The following is a 21,692-nucleotide window of genomic DNA, read 5'->3' as shown; positions in this document are numbered from 1 at the left end:
ATCCATTGCCACGAGAATCATTCTAGCTGTCTCTTCTTGCTTAATTATAACTTCCCTCAACAACAGTGAGGAGAAACCTTGCTCCCACCATCCACCATCCATTAATTTATTTGTTCAAAAATTATGCATGTAAAGTAGTTTCCAGAAATGTTCATCTATGCCCCTCTGAGAACTTACCAGCTCAAGTACAACGTGTTATATTTATCTTAGCCCTCAACTTTTATTTTTAATGCCCCCTCCAACTTTCAATTTCAAATACTTTTGAATTTGAAACATGGAGAGAATTTGCTTCCTTTCTCCCTGGAAAGATGAGTGCTGTGGATGCTGCCTCTCTCCCTGCTTCACTACTCCCCACTGGATTTCTGTCCCTTTCCCCCTGGCACAGCTCCATCTTCTTCCTGGATATGCTTTGCAGTGTTTTGGACCTGCTTGCCTGCCATCCTTGCCCTGTTCACTCCTCCATCCAAGGCCCTAGCCTGCCCAAATGTGCCTGACTCCATTCCTGGGAGCTCTGTGTTTCCCATCACATCCCACCTCAACTACCAGGCTCTCTCTCCCAGGAGCTTCTCCCCAGGTACGCACACCTGTATAACTGTAGGCAGTGTCACTGGAGAGAAAAAGTGGAGTGTTGAGAGACTTGGAAAGTAAGGGAAGAATATCAGGATAGGAAACATGGACAGAGATCCAAGAGAGGTTGGGAATCCCAAAGCAGAACGGCACCTGGCCCCACATTCTACCTGGAGCTGTGGGATGGAGACATCCTAGCAGCGCCCCACACAAACAGCAGGAGGCAACATGAGGCCAGAAATAACAGCCTGGTGTTTAGGAAAGGCCCTGAGATGGTGCCCTTGGGTGAGTTCTGGATGGCTTACTTGTAGCATGAATGAGTTCCAGCTGAGAGCCTCAAAAACAGACTACATAGAGATGGTGAGAAGAAACTTGGTTGACAAAACGGCAGCGTCCTATGCCTTTGGATATACGTCTGTAGCACATCTTTTTTCAAATTTTAGTTTTCAACTACAGTTTGCGGTCAATATTATTTTCTATTATTTTCCGATGTGCAGCATAGTTGCTAGACCATTATATACTCTGTTTTAAGTACCCTCTTGGCACTGTACATAGTTATTCCAATATTATTGAGTATATTCCCTATGCTGTATTTTACATTCCTGTGACTATTTTGTGACTACCAGTTTGTACTTGTTAGTCCACTCACCTTTTTCATCCATCCCCCTGACCCCTCTCCCCTCTGGCAACCATCAGTCTGATCCCTGAAATCTATGAGTCTGTTTCAATTTTGGTTGTTCATTTATTTTGTTCTATATAGTCTGCATATAAGTGAAATCATATAGTCTTTGTCTTCTCTGCCTCATTTCTTTCACTTAGCACAATGTCCTCATAATATCCTCTAGGTCCTTCCATGTTGTCACAAATGGTAAGGTTTCATTTCTTTCTATGGCCAGGTAATATTCCATTGCATACATATACCACAACTTCTTTTCTGTCAATTTTGACAGGTATAATAAGAAATATTATGACTTCAGAATCTTAAAAGCAGATTTTAGAATCTACGAAATACATTATTTCTGCCTATCTCACACTGATTGACCCTTTCAAAACAAGATTTCCTCAATTCTGAGACTACCATCAACTTTAATGCACATCGTTGATGTAATAATGGAAGCCTCAAGTATGCATGGTTATCATCTTTATTTCATTAATGTTAAAATGTTTTAAAATGAGTATCTTATAATACAAAAAGCCTCATTATAACCCTTATTTGGTTCTTGTTTTATCGGGAATGCAGGACACTGACATTTGCTTTGAAATACCTGATTGCTAAAGGAGTGATTTTTAAAATAAGGCATGATAGATTTCTCAAATGTTTCTTCAACAACCTCAAGATTCTCATGTAGTTTTTGCCTTTGAATTATGAATGTGGAGAAAATATGCATTGGTTTCTTAATATTGAGCTATTGTTAGTTTGAGGAAGTGATGTATAATTCTTTTCATGTACTGCCTGATCTATTTGCTTATTTTTCATTCAGATTATTTTTTGCATCTTCATAAGTGGAATTGGTCTACAATTGTCCCTCTTTATGCTCATTTTGTCAGGTGTTAGAATCACTTTCCTTTTGGCTTTATATAGGGGATTGGGAAAGCTTCTTAAATTTGTTGTGCTCCTGCACAGTTTAAAATAAGAATAATTGTAGAGCACACAGGATTTTTAGGGCTATGAATCTACTCTCTATGGTACTATAATGGTGGATACATGTCATTACACTTTTGTCCAGACTCATGGGATTTACAACATCCATCGTGAATGAACCATAATATAAACTAGGGAATCTCAGTGATAATGATGTGTCAACGTAGGTTCTTCAGTTATAACAAATGTACCACCTGGGCAGAAGATGTTGATAACACAGGAGGCTGTGTGTATGTGGGGTCAGGACATACGGAAAATCTGTGTCTTCTGCTTACTTTTGCTATGAACCTAAACCTGCTCTAAAAAAAAATAAAGTGTATTTTTAAAAGATTTTATTTATTTTGTTTTTAGAGACAGAGGAAGGCAGGGAGAAAGAGAGGGAGTGGAACATCAATGTGTGGTTGGCTCTCATGCACCCCACACCGGGTACCTGGCCTGTAACCCAGGCATGTGCCCTGACTGGGAATCAAACTGGCGACCCTTTGGTTCACAGGCCTACACTTAATCCACTGAGCTACACCAGCTGGGGCTAAAGTGTATCTTTTTAAAAATTAAGAATTGCATATCCCATGAAGATTATGAATGCTACAAATCCTTTTAGGCCTGTCTCTCTTTGGAAGGTGGGGTTGGATGCCTGGGATGGCTTTTTTTTTCCCTAGAGCTCTTATTAATTTTTTTTGTTTTTCATTTCTTTGAATGTTCATTTGTTTTAATGACAAACCTGCAGACACATCATATCCACACCTATCATATGCCAACTGCTTTGTCCTTAGTGATCACACAAATACTTCGTGTGTAGCTTGTGCACACAATAACAGCAAGATTTCACGGTTGCCTTAAGGTTATTTGAAGATATGATTACCCATGAAGAATGAAATTGTTAAAAAATTGCACATTAAGAATGATTTTTTTAAGCCATTGTAGGGTTTTTTTTTATTTTTCAGGTAAAATCCACCAGTGACTTGTCCAGGACAAGGGCTTGGGGCTGTAGAGACAATCCAGGTTTTTTTTTTGGAGTATAATCTCAAAAACATCTACATTCCTTCATATATAGTGGTGAAGCAGAAAAAGCTATTGAAAAGCATTCTGGTCTTCTTAAGTTTGTTGCAAAAATTGGGGAGCAAAATTTGATCAGAAAGTATATGAGGATATTCGTAAAGTTTAATTATCCCATACTTAATGGGAGAATGTTCATGCATTGTCTGCATTAATATTGATGGTTTCATTATGGGATAGTGCCCCACATCCTGCTGAGGGTGCTTTGTATTACTCTGCTATTATTGAACAAGTCTGAACGCTACAGCTACACATCTTGCCCCAGTGGATTGATTCCGGGTTTATGGACCTGTAGTAATCAGTTACAGGTTGGGGAAAAAAATCTGTTTTCAGAAAGGAACAAAGGGTGTCAGGGCTTAGAGTCAAGCTTTGCAGTTTGAGTCAGTTAGTTGTGTGACCTTGAGTAGTTTTTTAAACTTCTCTGAGCCTCAGTCTCCTCATTTCTGAAGTATATTTAAAAAACAACAGTTCTTGTCTCATATGGTGACTGTGAGGATGAGATGAGATGAAATATGTCAAATACTTATTAATAATCATGACGTGGTGTAAGCACTCAATAAATAATCATAGATGTTGTTAACACTATGGAGCCTAGAAATGGAGATCAAGAAACTCTCATTGTCTTGCCAAGCAGTGCAGGGCCATTTCACTCCATGGCTTACATAGCATGAAAAAGAGCACACAGCCCTGGCTGGTGTAGCTCAGTGGATTGAGTGCGGGCCTGCGAACCACACGATCGTGGGTCGATTCCCAGTCAGGGCACATGCCTGGGTTGCAGGCCAGTTCCCAGCAGGGGACTCATGAGAGGCAACCATACATTCATATTTCTCTCCTTCTCTCCTTCCCTTCCCCTCTAAAGATAAATAAATAAAATCTTTAAAAAAAAGAAAAAGAGCACACAGATCAAGCACCGCAAGTATTTCATTCTCCACTGTCAGTTATTTCCCTCTGAATGTTAATACATAGTCACTGTAGAAGGCCTTCCGAGAAAGAAGAACCTGTTGCTTCTTGATATCCATTTCATGAACCCAGAACCCATCTTGGTTTCCTCAGAGTATACATAAAACAGCGTGTCTGGGTCTATGCAGCAAACATTTGGACGTCGGTGATCCCACCATTCTACCACCCTTAGTGGTAGATCCTCAGGTGCCAGTGAACAACATCTCAGTCTTTGTTCTCTCCTTCTAAAAATGTGTTCATTTCTTCACTTCAGAAATACTTATTGACCACCCTCCTTAAATGCTGTTTGGCATTTTCTTTTACAGAATATTTGTGTGTTTCTTATCATTCATTTTATTCCATTAAATGTGAGTCCTGGTGGTTTCCTTCTCTATTGTTTTAAAGTTATGTTATTATGGTCAGAACAGTGAACATGGGCTCTACACTCTAAAATAATTCAAGTGTACAGATCAGTGCTGTTAACTATAGGCCCGATGTGTACATAACAGTATGGAGCCTAGAACTTCCTCATCTTGCAGAAAGGAATTGAGTCCCACTGAGTAGCAACACCCCATTTCTCCCTCCCTTGGTAACCACTATCTGGCTCTGATTCTAAAGAGTGGGACTATTTTAGATTCCTCGTGTAAATGGAAAGATGCAGTATTTGTCTTTCTGTGACTGACCTATTCCACTTAGCATTGTGTCTTCAAGGTGCATCCATGTTGTTGTATATCACAGAATTTCCTCACCTTTTTAAGGCTGAGTAATAGTCCATTGAATGTACATACCCCATTGTCTTTATCCACTTGTCTGTTGACAGACATTTAGATAGTTTCCATAGCTTGCCTCTTGAGAATAATGCTGCCATGAACACTGAGGTGCTAATACCTCCTGCAGACGCTGATTTCCATTCTTGTGGATAACAAGCCAGAGGGGGGATTCCTGTGTCATGGGGTAATGATTGTTTTATTTTTTTAAGTTTCTCTTTCTTTCTATGTCCCAGTTTTATTGAGAAATAATAGACATACATCACTGTCTAAGCTCAAGGTGACATATATATTGTGAAATGATGACCACAATAGGTTCAGCTAACATCTATCATCTCATACAGATACGATACAAAGAAAGAAATAAGGGAAAGAAAAACTTGTCTCCTTGTGATGAAGACTCCAAGAATGCACTCTCTTAACAACTTTCCTACCTATTGATATCATACACCAGTGGTTACTACAGGCATTGTGTTGTACATTGCCTCCCTAGTACTTGTTAATCTTATAATCGAAAGTTTCCACCTTTTGACCCCCTTCCTCCAATGTTAACTTATACATATTTGTCTGTGCCTGTACTTACCATCTTGATGTAGAATCTTTCTGCTTAACTTTTAGTCTTGTCTGATTAACCTGTGATTTTCCCAAGCACTGGGACTCTGGCATCCCCAGTACCTATAATGTTATCTGGAACATAATAGACCCCCAAAGATTATTAAGAGTGAATTGCTGTGGGCAGGAGACAGTCTAGAACACAGTGAACAGGATGACAGGACTGAAACTCCTATGAGTTTCAACAGGTGACCATGAACCTATTGGCCAAGAGGGCCCTCATTCCCTTTTCATGGTCTGCTCCCCCAGTCTCCCAACTCCAGGCGCTCAGGACACAGATCTGGCTATCACACCCCTCATGTCCAGTCAGTCACTGGAGCCTGTGGATTCTGCTTCCTAATTCCCTCCCTTCAAACAATCCTTCCCTTCTGTTTCATCTGCACACCACTGTCCTTACCTCAACCCACTTTCTCTCTCACTTGCAGCAGCCTCCTCACTGGTCTCCCTGTCCCCCATCTTGTCTTACATAAATCACCATCCAGGGGCCAGAGTGAGCTTTAGAAAATGCAAATCTCACCAGTAGTTCTCAACTAGAGTGATGGTTTCCCAATGACTGCGGGATGAGGTTCCAACTCCATCAGGTGGATTACTACACCCTCTACTCATTACCTGATCTTTGCCTAGCACTCTAGTTTTCCCTCCAGGCACTCTGCGTTCCTCTCCTCAGACCTTTGTATGAGCTATCCCGTCGCCTGGGATGCTGTTCATAATATACTTGCTCAATTCCATGTATAGGCTGGTAAAAACATTCTCTTACCTTCTCCATTTTTGCTAAGACCCAAAGGCTGAGGACCAAATGTCAAGTGTTTCCTTAAACCTTACCTCATACCACTTGTAAAAGAAATCATCTCCAGTTAAATATGATCTGAATGTATAAGGTATAATAATAGAACTTTAAAATGAACATGTAGAAGATATATTCATGATCTTGGGATAGACAAAACATTTCTTCACCAGGATTCAAACAGCACTAATAGTAAAGGAGGAGGAAATGATGAGTTCAACTATGCAATGCCTGGGGAATTCTCTTCATTAGGGCACACCAATTAGTGAGTGAAACCACAAGCCAAGGAGTGGGAAAAGGTGTGTGTCATATGTTCTGGCAGTTTTTAGAGAAGGTGAATGGCTATAAGCTGATGACACAACCACTCCTCTCCTAGGGTGTACCCTACAAATGGAACTGTTAGTCTCTTTGGTCATAGTACATAAGTCTTCAAGAACATGTAAATATACTTCAAAGCAAAACTAGAATGAACCACCTTTATTAACAACTTTGTAATATAAAAAACACTTGGCAGAAATTATCGACAATGTCTGACTCTTGGGGCAGAAAGGAAATAAAATAGAAACTACAATAACAAACAATTGCAAAATAACAAGAAAGAACGCTGCATAAGATTTTGGGGAGGTCACCAAAGTTAGACTTAAAGTTTGTGGCCTTCAATGCTTTGATCATTTCAAAGAACAAAAAGAAAATACAATATTTCCTGGAAGTTCACTCCAGGTAAGGTCTCCACGTCTATCTAGTCCACTCTCTCTTCCTGGTACTGGTGTGATGGGTACTGTTCTCTGCCCCTCACAGTACATTATGAGTTGGACGTTTCCGTTGTCCTTATCTTTTGGAAGTGCTCCACATGTCAAAAATGGACTGCGTTCAAGGCTCAAATGATGTATAAACATAACAGTGGGTGCACAGGAGATCCTGCCTTTGGAGTAAGAGGGAGTGAATGGAAGTGCTTGTTGGCACCTTCAGAGAATCATCTTCATGTTGCTTGCAACTACTGGTCGGTGGAAATCAAACAGGAACAGCATATGCATTTCCATAGGACTAAAGTATTGCATACAACAGGTCAATTGGGTGCATGCCCGTCTATTGGATTACTGACCCTAGACCTGAAAGGAATACCGACACTTATATGTTCCTTACTAACACCTGTTCTGTGGTTGGCCTCGGGAAATGTTCATAATAAGGATTAAAGAAGAGTTGCCTATGCAGAAATAATTATGTCTGGATAAAGCGAGCCCAGAGACATATGAAAAGATGTTCAGCATCAGTAGCCACTAGACAGATGCAAATTAAAACCAGAATGAGATACCACTTCACACTAGTCAGAATGTCCATTATAAACAAATCAACAAACAAGAAGTGCTGGTGAGGTTGTGTGGAGAAGGTAACCCTACTTACTGCACTGCTGGTGGGAAGGCAGACTGGTACAGCCACTGTTAAAAACAGTATGGAATTTCCTCAGAAAACTAAAAAATGAAACTGCCTTTTGACCCAGCAATTCCACTGCTGGGGATTATATCCCAAGATCTATAAAACACCAATCCAAACGAACCTATGCACCCCAATTCGTAGCAGCACAATTCGCAATAGCTCACTGCTGGAAGCAACCTAAGTGCCCATCCATAAATGAATGGATCAATAAATGATGGTACATTTCCACAATGGAATACTACACAGCAGAGAGAAAGAAGGAGCTCCTACCCTTTGCAACAGCATGGATGGAACTGGAGAGCATTATGCTAAGTGAAACAAGCCAGGTGATGAAAAACAAATACCATGATCTCACCTTTAACTGGAACCCAATTAACAAAAGAAAAAAGCAAGCAAAATAAAACCAGAGACATAGAAATTAAGAGAAATTTGACAGTAACCAGAGGGGATGTGGGAGGCGGTAAGGAGGGGAGGGGTTTTCAGGAACTACTATAAAGGACACATGGACAAAACTAAGGGGGATGGTGGAAACAAGGGCAGGAGGTGGGTTTGGCTGAGTTTGGGGGGAGTGGGAGGGAAATGCAGACAACTGTAATTGAACAAGAATAAAATAATTATTAAAAAAGAAATAATCATGTCTGGGACAGTGCAATGAGTCAGTGCATACTCTAGAACACAGGTGTCAAACACAAGGCCTGAGGACCGAATCCAGGCTTCCACCTTGTTTCTACCTGTTGGGAGCGCCGAGCTCCTTGCCCCTAGTTAAGGAGTAATTACATTTACACAGTCCTAAAATTACATTTAACTCTATGAAGGCTGAAGTGGCTGCCAGTGAAAATGAGTTTGACATCCCTGCTCTAGAATTTATATGCCTTGGAAGATGGATTTTAAGCACAGCAAACACAAAGCTTTTCTTATGAATAAGCTCAAACAAAACTGTTCTTCCAAGACAGTGTAATGGAGGTTAAAGCTTTGATACATTTGTGTCAATTTGTGTAGGATCTGGTTTCCTCAACAAATGCTCAGAGAATTCTTCTCTAAAGTGAGCAGCTTGGTGCACATTAAAGCATGCTTTCTTTATGAAGCTTGTGAAACAATGGGTGCACTTCTACGACTCTCCCCTGAATGTTTTCGTAAATGAAAACGAAGGCTTGATTTATGTCTATAGCTTTTCCCACAATGATCACACATAAATGGTCTCTCTTCAGTGTGTGTCATATAATGCACACTAAGGTCTCTTTGTCGATGAAATGTTTTTCCACAACTGTGACATTTAAAAGGTTTTCCATTTGTGTGGATTTTTAGGTGGTTTGCAAAACCTTTTCTATTGCAAAAACGCTCCCTACACTCAGGGCAAACGTATACTTCTTGACCAGAAGAGGCTTTCTGGTGTTCTGTGAGGTGTGACAACTGACTGAAATGCTTCTCACACCCATTGCATTTATATGGTGCCTCCCTTCTGTGAACTTGAAGATGCCTTTCTAGGTTGGACTTACGAAGGAATCTTTTCCCACATTCAAGGCACTCATGAGGGAGATCTCCCACATGAATTTTCAGGTGCCCACTAAGTACCTTACTGGAAACAAATTCTTTCCCACAGTGAGTACACTGGTGTGGGCTCTTTTGGTCATGGTTTTGCTCATGGGCTCTGGGGCTGAGAGGTTCTTCCTGGTTGGATATCTCAGCTCTTTCTTCTGGAAAGGAGTTCTGATCACACACAAGCAACGTGTACTCTCTGGGTACATGCTCTGTGGGATTTTCCAGTTGATTCCTTGGGTGTTCCGAGTCTTCTGGTAAACTGGGACCAAGAAGCGCATTTCCGCCTAAAGAAATAGAAAATGAACACATACTCTCCAGGTTTTTTCTGCTATGACACATTTTCTCTCCCAACATCAAAATACAGTGCATGAATAGAAATTGCAGACCTCACCACGTTCCAAGGGGAATGGATAGGTAGAGAAAGAGAAGAGTTATGCTCAACACCTAGTGGGAATATGAAAATGCCAATTGCCATCCCAAACCTCTTTACGCTGGGAGTAAGTATGGAAATTTGTTCAGTTTTTCCCAAGCATCATATGAACACACACCTACCTATATTGATGTCCAGCAATTGCAATTGTTCCACTTCCATGCAGTCCTGTAGTTCCTTCATCCAGGGCTCTATGGGGTCAGGCTTTGGTGGTTGGTATGCTGGCCATAGGAGAGAGATGGAAGGAAGGGTAGTTTTGAGTCAACACAGATTTGTGCAGAGTATAGGTCTCTTCCTAGGACATGCGACCTCTCAATATCTGCCCACTACCTTATCAGCATTGCTTCACCAGGAGCTTCTGACAAGTCATTTTTGCTGTGTTTTTCGTTTTTCAACATAGAAACAAAACCCAAACTGGGTTGGGGAGATCCCGTTGTGTTAAACTCATAGCTGTTCTCCTGCAGTGTATGGAAGGAAGGAGAATCAATTCTCTTATGAAGTCAACACACTGAATGTGTTCCACTGTTGTTTTGAGAATGGGATTGTGTAGGTGAGGGCCAGAACATGGAATCAGTCTTCCTACAGTGCTGCCATATTAAAACTGAGGAACACTGTGTAACTTAATGCCAAGTAAAAAAACAGAGACACCAAAGTGGGGGTTAGGAAAGTGGTTACTGGAGTAATTTTAGTAAGAAATATTCAAATTATGATGACAACTGAAGTGGGTAAGCAACAGGTAAAAAAAAAAAAAAAACCTGGATGTGTTTGTTTCAGCTAAAGTCGGGAAGTAGATTCTCTTGAAACTAACCAAAATCATCACCAAGCAGTGTCCCTAACTGTCAATCTAAGAAAAACCACAAGTCCCCCTATATCCTACCACCCCTCTCCTCAGTGAGAGCTGCTGTGTTTCCACCTTCTTTGCACACCCCTACCTCACTTCTGGCCAAGTTTACTGGTCTGTAGGAAAGTGTGGGTTGGAAATGGCTCATTTCAGGTGGAAATACAGGGCAATGTCTAAATACTGGAATTAGTAAAATGACATTAGCAAGTCAGCGTGGGTAATGTTGATCTGAAGGAACATTTAGCTTTCAGGACATTACATCAAAGCACAGGAAGTCGACTAAAACACCGTATTTCCTAGTTTCATTTTTTAAGAGGCCAGATATTTCAAATGAAGAGATTTTAAATACAACTGTGCATTTTGTTTATGCCTAATTTTCAAAAGTAAGGTTAGAATGAGAGGGTATGAGCCCCAGGTCAAATAAAACTGCATGTCATGGATCAAAGGAAAGGCGCCATCAAGTGAAAGTGTGAGCTATTGGAAAGGTGGTGGCTGGACAGTGGCACAGCCTTAGGGTGGCAGGAACCTGGAAGTGCTCAATCCCCTATAGCAGAGATGTGAAAATGAGTTCAGAATTAAAGGATGTGTTCCTATGGGGGTTCCCATCCCATGCACAGAGCATAGACTTGGTATTCTTCAGGCTCTAAACTTCATCACAAGTCACCTTAAACCAACCCAAACATCTGCCCCTTGGGTGAAAGGGAGCTAAAGACGTGACTAGTCAAGGACTGAAGCAGCCCCAGAGACAGAATCTAGCACCCATGAGAACAAGGCCAGGAATATCATCACCAGGCAGCTAGGTCTCATGGACTTACCATCAGTCCAGCTGCCCCTTTCTGTGCAGCACCAACCAAAAAAGACTGAAAACTGTCACCTTACTTACTCACCCCAGCATGGTACTCCCTGGTGCCAGCTTTCAAAGAGGTGGACCCAAACTTCAGCTCCTTGCTGGATATTCACCTCATCCACTTCTTAACTGTCTACCAACCCTACTGCCACCCACCTCCCTCCCCTGTCATTTTCAGATCCTTGTGGCTCAGGTGCACTCAGCCTCCACTTTCTGCACACTCAGAGCCCTCCTCCTGCCACTATCACTAATTTGCATTCCACAACCAATGCTCACAGCCCACGTCAGTTAAGGCCACTATCCACCCCCCTTTGGCCTGTCTGCCACCCTTCTGACCTCAGTTCCCACCTTCTGCTCATGCAGTCAGTGAAAAACTATCACAAATACTGAATGAACTGGACACTAACTAAAACGATCTTCACAGATAGGAGCCCTCTTTCTCCCTGCCAACATGGGGAAAACAGCCAAGGCACTCATCATAAGGCAGGCCAGTGTGTGAAGGTGAGCAGACACAGGCACTCATATGCTGGAATGGCAGGGAAAATTGGTACAGTAATTTTGGAGGACATTCAACCATATCTATTAAAGCTTTAAATGTATAAGCCCAGTAACCAATCGTTCCTAACCTAGAAATTTGTCTTGCTGATACATGCCCCTGTAAGGATGCTCACAGTGCATCTTTTATAGCTTGGCCCCAGTGTAGTTTGGTACATACTGAATGTCAGTCAAAAGTCATGCCTCTATGCCTGCTTCTGTTGACAGCACTTTTCTCTTTGCCCTCAAATGCCACAGTAGCCACCCTAAACGTTGTTCTGGAAATGAGTCTAAGGGTGTGTGAATGAGCCCTCTTTGTACTGGGCTTGTTCAGTTCTTCACTTCCGGCTGGGACTTCTTACTCAAAAGCCTGCAAGTGCCACCCTCAAATTCTCTCACATCCAATTTTTTGAAAGTTAGTCCCAGAAGCATATTTTTAGCCACTTAGATCCACCCTCCTTTGCACAGCCCAGAAAATATCACCCCACAACTGCTAGCCATTGAAAAGATGGAGCCTAGCGGTTATATGATTCCTAGCTGCTGCTGCGCTTTGGAATTCTCTGACCCATAGGCTGCCAGTGTGCTGCTGGGCTGTGACATCACCTAGACAGGTGAGCCCCCTTCTCTGAGCCCTTACTCCCTGCAGAGTCCCATTGTGTCCTTCCCCTTCTGACCCCTGACTTCCCTCACAAGCACACCTGACAAAGAGTTGCCCAACAAAGCTTGTGTGTGCTACTGCCCCCTCCTGGTCCTATCTTGTTCCTAGATCAGCCTGCAGGATCCTTCAGCCCTCCACAAGTGCTAAGGAGGAAGAGACTTTGGTGACCATGATATAGACACAAAGACCTCCCAGTCAGCAGGACAAAAAGATGTTATATTACTTTAAACAGTGATGAGAAATGGGTAGTTTCCTTTCCTTCTAATTGGTATGTTTTACTTGTTACATCATTCTATCTCTCCCTTGTTAGATATACTGGACTTTCCTGTGCTCAGGAGACTAAAGTATTCAAATCAAGAGCAATAGTGCTGTTCAACAACACATGTGATCTTTGTACCCGGAACTGTTGGTAAGAGGAGCAAATTCACACCTGTAATGGGGATTCATATGCAGAAAGATTTATAACTGAACATGACTGGCTAGGTTCTGCCACTTGCTGCAGCCATACACACAGAATTACAGATTTAAAAAAAAACTTGTTAACAGATCGGGGGTATAGGTAAGGTAGAGACTAGAATATAAATGACAACATTTTACATAGTTTGGCCTTGACCTTAATGGATATACATAGGTCAGTTTGAGTTTTTCCTCCTGGTCACCTCTGTTTAAAAAAATGAGACAGAATACATGTCTTCTACATGCTCAAAACTTGCTAGAGCAAAGCTACAAAATTTTGTACCTAGAAAAATTGAACAAATGTAGAAAAGGAGAAAAATTCATGACCAAATAACATTACTGTGATGTTATGAGACGAATTCCATGGGTGGGGATATTGCACAGATAACATATGGCCCTATTGTTAGGCCTAGAATAGACCAAGCCATCTTTTCCAAGGAGAGGGTGGAGCCTCACAAGTACAATTCCCCACTTGGCAGACACCTGCAGGGGAAATATGGCATTTGGAATAGAGACCACAGAGAGGGGGCAAACCATCGGTAAGTAAACACCAGAGGTAGAATTCCTATTGGCTTCGAGAGCAAAGGGATCCTAGTGCCTAACACATCCATTCTCATGCATTTAGGATATGGGAAACCAAGGAACCCAGGAAAAGCACTTGGGTATTTAACAGATTTTTGAATTCATATGCAGTATAATGGTCTTTTCTAATGTGATATCTCTCAGGGTATGCCCAAAGAACCTTGTGCTTTCTCCCTCTAAACAGTCTTGGAAAGTCCTTGATCACCCTCAAGACTTGCATGAACTTCTAGGAGCCTTTCTTCCCCTGGGTTTTCTCACCCTGTACTAACTCCTACATTGTCTGGAGCAGTGTTTATTGAATGGTAGTATGTGAAGAATTCCCCTGGACAGCTTGTTAAAAGTGCACTCCAGGCGATCCTGCTATAGAGAATCTACTTAGTACGACTGGTGAAACACCGGTCTAGGTTTTTATGGATAAGATACATATTTGCTTTACTGTGGCAGGCAATTACATCCTCTTAAAGGATTTGTGATGAGTATGGTATTTGATGAAGTAGCACGTGTGAATGTGGCTCTTATGCCATAAGAGCCACTGAGGCCTTTGGGACCCACAACAACACCACAGATTCCACCGATAAAAGATATGCTGGGGAAATTAATCTTGATTGGTAACACCCAAACTCTCCTCAATTTCCTGTATAACATTCTGGTCAAAGCCTCCTTCCTGAGCATGTTCATCGGCTCAAGGGATTCTGAACACTGCTCTATCTGGTGTGCTTTGTGGCCAGCCATTCCTCAAGAGACATCTCCTTCTTCTACTCTTTATCGGAGTGATCCATTTTCACCGGGTATTCAGCATTTCTAACCAACCCCAACCCTGTAGAGCTCCTGAGCTGTCAAAAGAGAAATCAAGGAAAGGAAATAAAACCCTTGCCTTACCAGGGTCCAGAAAGGCCTGGTCTTCTCCAGTAGCACCATCACTCAGCTCCTGCAGCCCTGCCTGTGGGATCTGCGCCTCTGCTACTGGGGCCTCTGCTACTGGGGCCTCAGAGACAGGTCCCATTGCTTGGGGTGGAAGTGTCTCCAGGGAGATGTCTGGTGGCACATCTGCCATTCCAACTGCTGCTGGGTCTTCCAAGAGCATCTCCTGCCTATCGATCTGGGGAAAATGCCAGAACCCATCATTCTAAAGTTCAGACCAGAAGTACCCAGTACCAATATAACGCAAGTCACCCAAGTCATTTTAAGTTTTCCAGTGGCCATGTGAAAAGTAAAATAGTTAAAGTCAATCTTAATAACACGCAGTATTTAACCCAATATATTGGAAATACCATAACTTCGTAATGTAACCAGTATAAAGAATTATTAATATGACATTTCACCTGCTTTCTCGTTCAGCCTACATCTTCTGAATGTGGTGTGCATTTTATACTTATAGCATACCCCAATTTGGTCTAGCCACATTGCTAGTGCTCAAGTGCCACCCTTGGCTGGTGCCTACCATGCCGGCAATGCAGGATTACACCACATGAAGACAACAGTTCATGTAGTAAGCCAAACAAGGAGACACAGAAAGGAAGGGAGATCATAAACGCATTCCGTCCTATAGGCAGCACACTTTGGAAGAGTCCTGCTCATGCAGGCTAACTGCAGAGTGCCATCAACACACAAGACTCCAGTGCCCCTAGTGTCCCCAACTAGAACTGCTTTCTCCCTTCTCCAGAGATGTTGCACTGTGCTCAGCTATCACATGCCTCAAACAGGCTTAGCTTAGTACTTCTGCACAGAGGGCAGGGCCACCACCCCCAGGAGGTGTTTGGATATGATGGCAGATGCTGGCTATCAGAATTTAGTGGGCAGAGATGGCAGTACAGATAATGAACAGTGCAGAATTGCTCTGGGTCCCTACCAAATTTGGAGTGTCCCCCTCAAGTATTCACAAAGGCAAAAGAGCTTTCCCTTGTCAAGGGCTTTCCCTTGTTGGTCATGTAATCACAACATATTTTTGCAAATTTTAGCTTGATTTGACTTTCCTAGGGAAGCAATACTTTGGGAATATAAGTCATGGTGATGTAAAGGACAGCATAGGAAATACAGTCATTCGGATTGTAATAACTGTATGGTGCCAAGTGAGTACTGGGAATATCAGGGGGAATACTTTGTAAAATACAATATATGATGTGTCACCACTATGCTGTACACCTGAAAATAATACGGGATAATGCTGAGTGTAAACTGTAACTGAATTTTTATTAAAAAAAATACTATACTACTAATTGTTCAGATTCACCAAGAGTTGTTTGCCACTTTGGGAAATCACACGACAAACAGCAACATGGCTCTTAGTGTTTGAGCTGTATCACAGACTGTCATCTTCACAGTAGGTCTGCAGAGAGGCAAGCCCCTGACAATTTCATGAGGTCTTGTGGTGCACTCAAACCCAGACATGTACACGCTGAAATGCTTTGTACTTTGTAATGAACTATGTTCCTTTTCCTTTAAATTCCTTCTAGACTCTACTTGACTCAAAGTGGGGCAACTTTCTTTGTAAAGAGCCAGACAGTAAATATTTTACGCTTTTTGTGCCACATTCAGGCTGTGAGTTATTCTCCTTCCTCCTCTCTTCTATTTAACAATGCTGTAACACTTCAAAACCATTATTAGCTCACAGGGTATACAAAACTCATTGTGGCCAGACCTGGTGTGCAGACACTAGTGCATAATATTGGTGTTTTTGAGGAATGATTGTAGGTAGGTTATGTTAACTATGAATTTCACTTAAGTATATTTACTGGGCAGTTAGAGAATATTTGTTACAGAACGGGGATTGGGTATGATGAGGTTTAAAACCACTGATCCATATGTTTTTTTCCAGTAGAAGAGCAGCATGAAAAGGACTGTGGAGAAATGCTGGAGTTGAAGAATGACACGGAGACAAATGTCCCATCCAATCCCACCTGCCTCTGATACTGTTTTGATTTAATTACCAAGATCCCAAACTCTCTTCTCACCTGTGGCTCTGGTGTCTCCATTGTGTTCTCTAATGCTTGTAACAGTGACACTAAAGTTTCCGTAGCCTCTGGGCATTGATCTTTCATCGAGGTCTCTACCTCACGGGGCATAATATTCAGGTATTGCTCCAACACTAGAAGCTCCACCATTTGTTCCTTAGAACGCGTCTTTGGCTTCAGCCACTCACGGCAAAGCTCCCGGAGTTTGGTGAAAACTTCACGAGGCCCTGCTGCTTCTTTGTACTGGAACTGCCTGAAGCGCTGACGGAAGACCTCAGAGTCATTATCATACTCTTCAATCGTGGAACCTAGATTCAAGGAGGCCTGAACTGCACTACTTAAGGTAGTAGCCATTGTCATCTTCCAGCAGTGTCCAATTTATCTGGCACCAGATTCAAATTGCTTTCTTTGTGTATTTCTTCGCAGGAGGCACCTACAGCTGAGGAGAGGGCAAATGAGAAAGGAGAAACAGCAGTGGTTATCAGAGGGCAACCTTACTTCCCTTAATTGCCTGCTTTTCAGCAAAGCCCCAAAGTAGCAGACTATAATCTTTTGGATAGTTTTTAGAAACTGATGTAAATGTTAAAAAGGACTTATTTAAGAAGAAGAAAGTGAAAAAAGATTGTAGTTATAAAGAGAAAAAATAGCAACAAATGCATATCTATCAATAATCAGTTCAAATGTAAATGGCTTAAATGCTCCAACCAAAAGACATAGGGTAGCTGAATTGATGAGAAGAAAAGAAGACCCATATGCATGCTGTCTACAGGAGACCTACTTCAGAAAGAAAGACACACACAGACTGAAAGTAAAGGGATGGAAAAATATTTCATGCAAATAAAACACACTGGGGAAGCAATACTTATATCTGACAATATAGAGTTTAAAACACAGGGTGTAATAATAAACAAAGAAGGACACTACATAATACTAAAGGGATCAATCCAACAACAGGACATAACCTTTGTAAATATTTACACACCCATCATTGAAGTACCTAAATATATAAAGCACTTTTGATTAACATAAAGGGAGAGATCAACACTAATACTGTCATAGTAGAGGATTTTTACAGCCCATTGACACCAAACGACACATCTTCCAGACTGAAAATCAACAAGGAAACAGTGGCCATAAAAGACACACTAGACCAGATAGATTTAACTGATATTATCAGAGCATTTTTAACTCAAAACAAGAGAATATACATCCTTCTCAAATGCACATGGAACATATCCTAGGATAGAACATGTGTTAGGAAACACAACAATTCTTAATAAATTAAAAAAGGTGAAAATAATGTGAAGCATCTTCTCTGACTACAGTGCTATGAAACTAGAAATCAATTAAAGGAAAAAAACTGAAAACANCTGTCATCTTCACAGTGGGTCTGCAGAGAGGCAAGCCCCTGACAATTTCATGAGGTCTTGTGGTGCACTCAAACCCAGACATGTACACGCTGAAATGCTTTGTACTTTGTAATGAACTATGTTCCTTTTCCTTTAAATTCCTTCTAGACTCTACTTGACCCAAAGTGGGGCAACTTTCTTTGTAAAGAGCCAGACAGTAAATATTTTACGCTTTTTGTGCCACATTCAGGCTGTGAGTTATTCTCCTTCCTCCTCTCTTCTATTTAACAATGCTGTAATACTTCAAAACCATTATTAGCTCACAGGGTATACAAAACTCATTGTGGCCAGACCTGGTGTGCAGACACTAGAGCATATAATATTGGTGGTTTTGAGGAATGATTGTAGGTAGGTTATGTTAACTATAAATTTCACTTAAGTACATTTACTGGGCAGTTAGAGAATATTTGTTATAGAATGGGGATCGGGTATGATGAGGTTGAAAACCACTGATCCATATGTTTTTTTCCAGTAGAAGAGCAGCATGAAAAGGACTGTGGAGAAATGCTGGAGTTGAAGAATGACACAGAGACAAATGTCTCATCCAATCCCACCTGCCTCAGATACTGTTTTGGTTTAATTACCAATATCCCAAACTTTCGTCTCACCTGTGGTTCTGGTATCTCCAGTTTTGTCTCTAATCCTTCTAAGAGTGATACAACACTTTCCGTAGTTTCTGGACACTGTTCTGTCAACCAGGTTTCTAGCTCACGGGGCAGGATTATCAGAAATTGCTCCAACACTAGAAGCTCCACCATTTGTTCCTTAGAACGCGTCTTTGGCTTCAGCCACTCATGGCAAAGCTCCCGAAGTTTGGTGAAAACTTCACGAGGCCCTGCTGCTTCTTTGTACTGGAACTGCCTGAAGCGCTGACGGAAGACCTCAGAGTTATTATCATACTCTTCAATCATGGAACCTAGATTCAAGGAGGCCTGGAGTGCACTACTGAAGGAAGTAGCCATTGCCATCTTCTAGGAATGTCTAATTTATCTGGCACCTGAAGTCTCAGATTCAAATTGCTTTCTTTGTATATTTCTTCGCAGGAGGCACCTACAGCTGAGGAGAGGGCAAATGAGAAAGGAGAAAGAGCAGTGGTTACCAGAGGGCATCCTTACTTCACTTAACTACTTGCCTTTCAGCAAAGCCCCAAAGTAGCAGACTATAATCTTTTGGATAGTTTTTAGAAACTGATGAAAATGTTAAAAAGGACTTCTTTAAGAAGAGGAAAGAAGGCCTGGCTGGTGTAGCTCAGTGGATTGGTCATGGGCCTGCAAAACAAAAGATTGCAGTTAGATCCCCAGTCAGGTCAGATGCCTGGGTTTCAGGCCAGTTCTCAGCAGGGAACGCATGGGAGGCAACCATACACTGATATTTCTCTACCTCTCTCCTTCCCTTCCCCTCTAAAAATAAATAAATAAAATCTTAAGAAGAAAAAGAGGATCATAATTATAAAGAAAAATAGCAACAAATGCACACCTATCAATAGTCAGTTCAAATGTAAATGGTTTAAATGCTCCAATCAAAAGACATAGGGTAGCTGAACTGATGAGAAAGCAGACCCATATGCATGCTGTCTACAGGAGACCTACCTCAGAAGGAAAGACACACACATTCTGAAAGTAAAGGGATGGAAAATATTTCATTCAAATAAAACACACTGGGGAAACAATACTTATATCTGACAATATAGAGTTTAAAACACAGGCTCTGTAATAATAAACAAAGGACACTACATAATACTAAAGGGATCAATCCGACAACAGACATAACCCTTGTAAACATTTATGTACCCATCATTGAAGCACCTAAATATATAAAGCATGTCTTGATGTACACAAAGGTAGAGATCGTCAGTAATACCATCACGATAGAGGATTTCTACAGTCCACTGACACCAATGATTACATCTTCCAGACAGAAAATCAAGAAGGAAACAGGAGCCATAAAGGACACACTAGACCAGATGGATTTAACTTATATTATCAGAGCATTTTTAACTCAAAACAAGAGAATATACATCCTTCTCAAGTGCACATAGAACATATCCTAGGATAGAACATGTGTTAGGAAACACAACAAGTCTTAATAAATTAAAAAAGGTGAAAATAATGTGAAGCATCTTCTCTGACTACAATGCTATGAAAATAGAAATCAATTAAAGGAAAAAAAACTGAAAACACTCAAACACATGGAGGCTCAAAAACATGTCAGTAAACAATGAATGATTTAACAATGTGATCAAGAAGAAATTAAAAGATTGAGACAAATGGGAACAACAACCCTAAATCTGTAAGACATACTGAGAGCAGGCCTAAAACAGAAATTTGCAGCTTTTTAGGCCTACCTCAAGAAATAAGAAAAATCTCAAACAATCTAATCTTACACCTAAAGGAAGTAGACAAAGAACAACTGAAGTCCAAAGTGAGTAGAAGAAATAAAATAATAAAGATCAAAGCAGAAATAATGAAATAGAGTCTAAAAACACCATACAGAGGATCAATGAAATCAAGAGCTGATTCTATGGAAATATAAACAAACTATATTCATTAAGAAACAAAGAGAGGGCCCAAATACATAAAATCAGAAATGAAAGAGGACAAGCAAAAACTGAAACCACAGAAATACAAAGAATTATAAGAAAATATCATACACAACTAAATGCCAATATATTGAACAATCTGGAAGATATGGATAATTTTCCTGGAAACATACATCTCTTCCAAAACCGAATCAAGAAGAAACAAAATCTGAAGAGACTGATTGCAACTGATGTAATTGAAGCACTAATCAAAAAACTTGCAACAAACAAAAGTCCCTGACTGGATGGCTCCATAGGTGTATTTTACCAAGCATTCAAAGAAGAATTGACACCTATCCTTCTCAGACTATTCCAAAAAATTTCAGGAGGAAGAAATCTTTCCAAGCTCATTTTATGAGGCCAGTAAACCAGATGAAGGGACTACACAAAAAGAAAATTGAGGGCCAATATCCCTGATGAATGTAGATGCAAAAACCCTAAAAATTATTAGGAAACTGAGTCCAGCAACATAAAAAACAGCTCATATACCATGATCAGGTAGGATTTATTCCTGAGGTGCAAGGCTTGTACAATATCATTAAATCCATTAATGTGATATGCCACATAAAAGTGAAATATAAAATCAAATGATCATATGAGTAGATACAGGTAAGTACAAAAATCCAGTACCCAGTAACAATAAAAACTCTCAGCAAAATGGGAATAGAGGGAACATATCTTAATGTAATAATGAGCATATGTGACAAACCCACAGCTAACATCATACTCAGTGGGGGAAAACTAAAACATTTCCCTTAAGATCAGGAACAAGACAGGGATGTCCACTTTCTCCACTCTTATTCAACATAGTACAGGGAAGTCTTAGCCACAGCAACCAGACAAGAAGAAATAAAAAGGCATCCAAATTGGAAATTAAGAAGTAAAACTGTCATTATTTGAGATGACATGCTACTGTATATAGAGAACCTTAAAAATTTCAACCACCAAATTACCCTAACTGATAAATGAATTCAATAAAGCAGTAGGATACAAAATAAATATCCAGAAATCTGTTGCATTTTGTACACCAATAATGAATTATCAGAAAGTGAAACTAAGGAAACAT

The 21,692-nt window shown here is 40.8% G+C and overlaps 1 protein-coding gene across 1 annotated transcript; it reads right to left on the bottom strand.

Annotated features, from left to right (window-relative positions):
- Positions 1 to 8,878: 8,878 nt before the first annotated feature.
- LOC118982099 (zinc finger protein 449-like) lies at positions 8,879 to 19,085 on the bottom strand. The gene is made up of 4 exons (XM_037039029.1): positions 18,657 to 19,085; positions 14,568 to 14,787; positions 9,893 to 9,991; positions 8,879 to 9,624 (listed from the first exon to the last, which is right to left on the bottom strand). The coding sequence occupies exons 1-4, from the start codon at positions 19,014 to 19,016 to the stop codon at positions 8,879 to 8,881; spliced, it is 1,425 nt and encodes a 474-aa protein (XP_036894924.1). The 5' UTR covers positions 19,017 to 19,085.
- Positions 19,086 to 21,692: the final 2,607 nt, after the last annotated feature.

This window comes from Sturnira hondurensis, unplaced genomic scaffold (assembly GCF_014824575.4).
Source record: "Sturnira hondurensis isolate 20B ecotype Veracruz unplaced genomic scaffold, ASM1482457v3 Scaffold0024912, whole genome shotgun sequence".
In the NCBI taxonomy this organism is placed as follows: domain Eukaryota; kingdom Metazoa; phylum Chordata; class Mammalia; order Chiroptera; family Phyllostomidae; genus Sturnira; species Sturnira hondurensis.
Note: the sequence above shows the minus strand (reverse complement) of the source record. Positions and strands in the feature narration are given on the sequence as shown.

What these genes read in the sequence shown, in the direction of transcription:
- LOC118982099 (XM_037039029.1), bottom strand. Translation starts at nt 19,016, where the DNA reads ATGGCAATGGCTACTTCCTTCAGTAGTGCACTCCAGGCCTCCTTGAAT. An exon ending in CCAGGCCTTTCTGGACCCTG is followed by an intron (nt 9,992 to 14,567) that starts GTAAGGCAAGGG and finishes TCCTATGGCCAG; the next exon opens with CATACCAACCACCAAAGCCT. An exon ending in ATTGCTGGACATCAATATAG is followed by an intron (nt 9,625 to 9,892) that starts GTAGGTGTGTGT and finishes CTATTTCTTTAG; the next exon opens with GCGGAAATGCGCTTCTTGGT.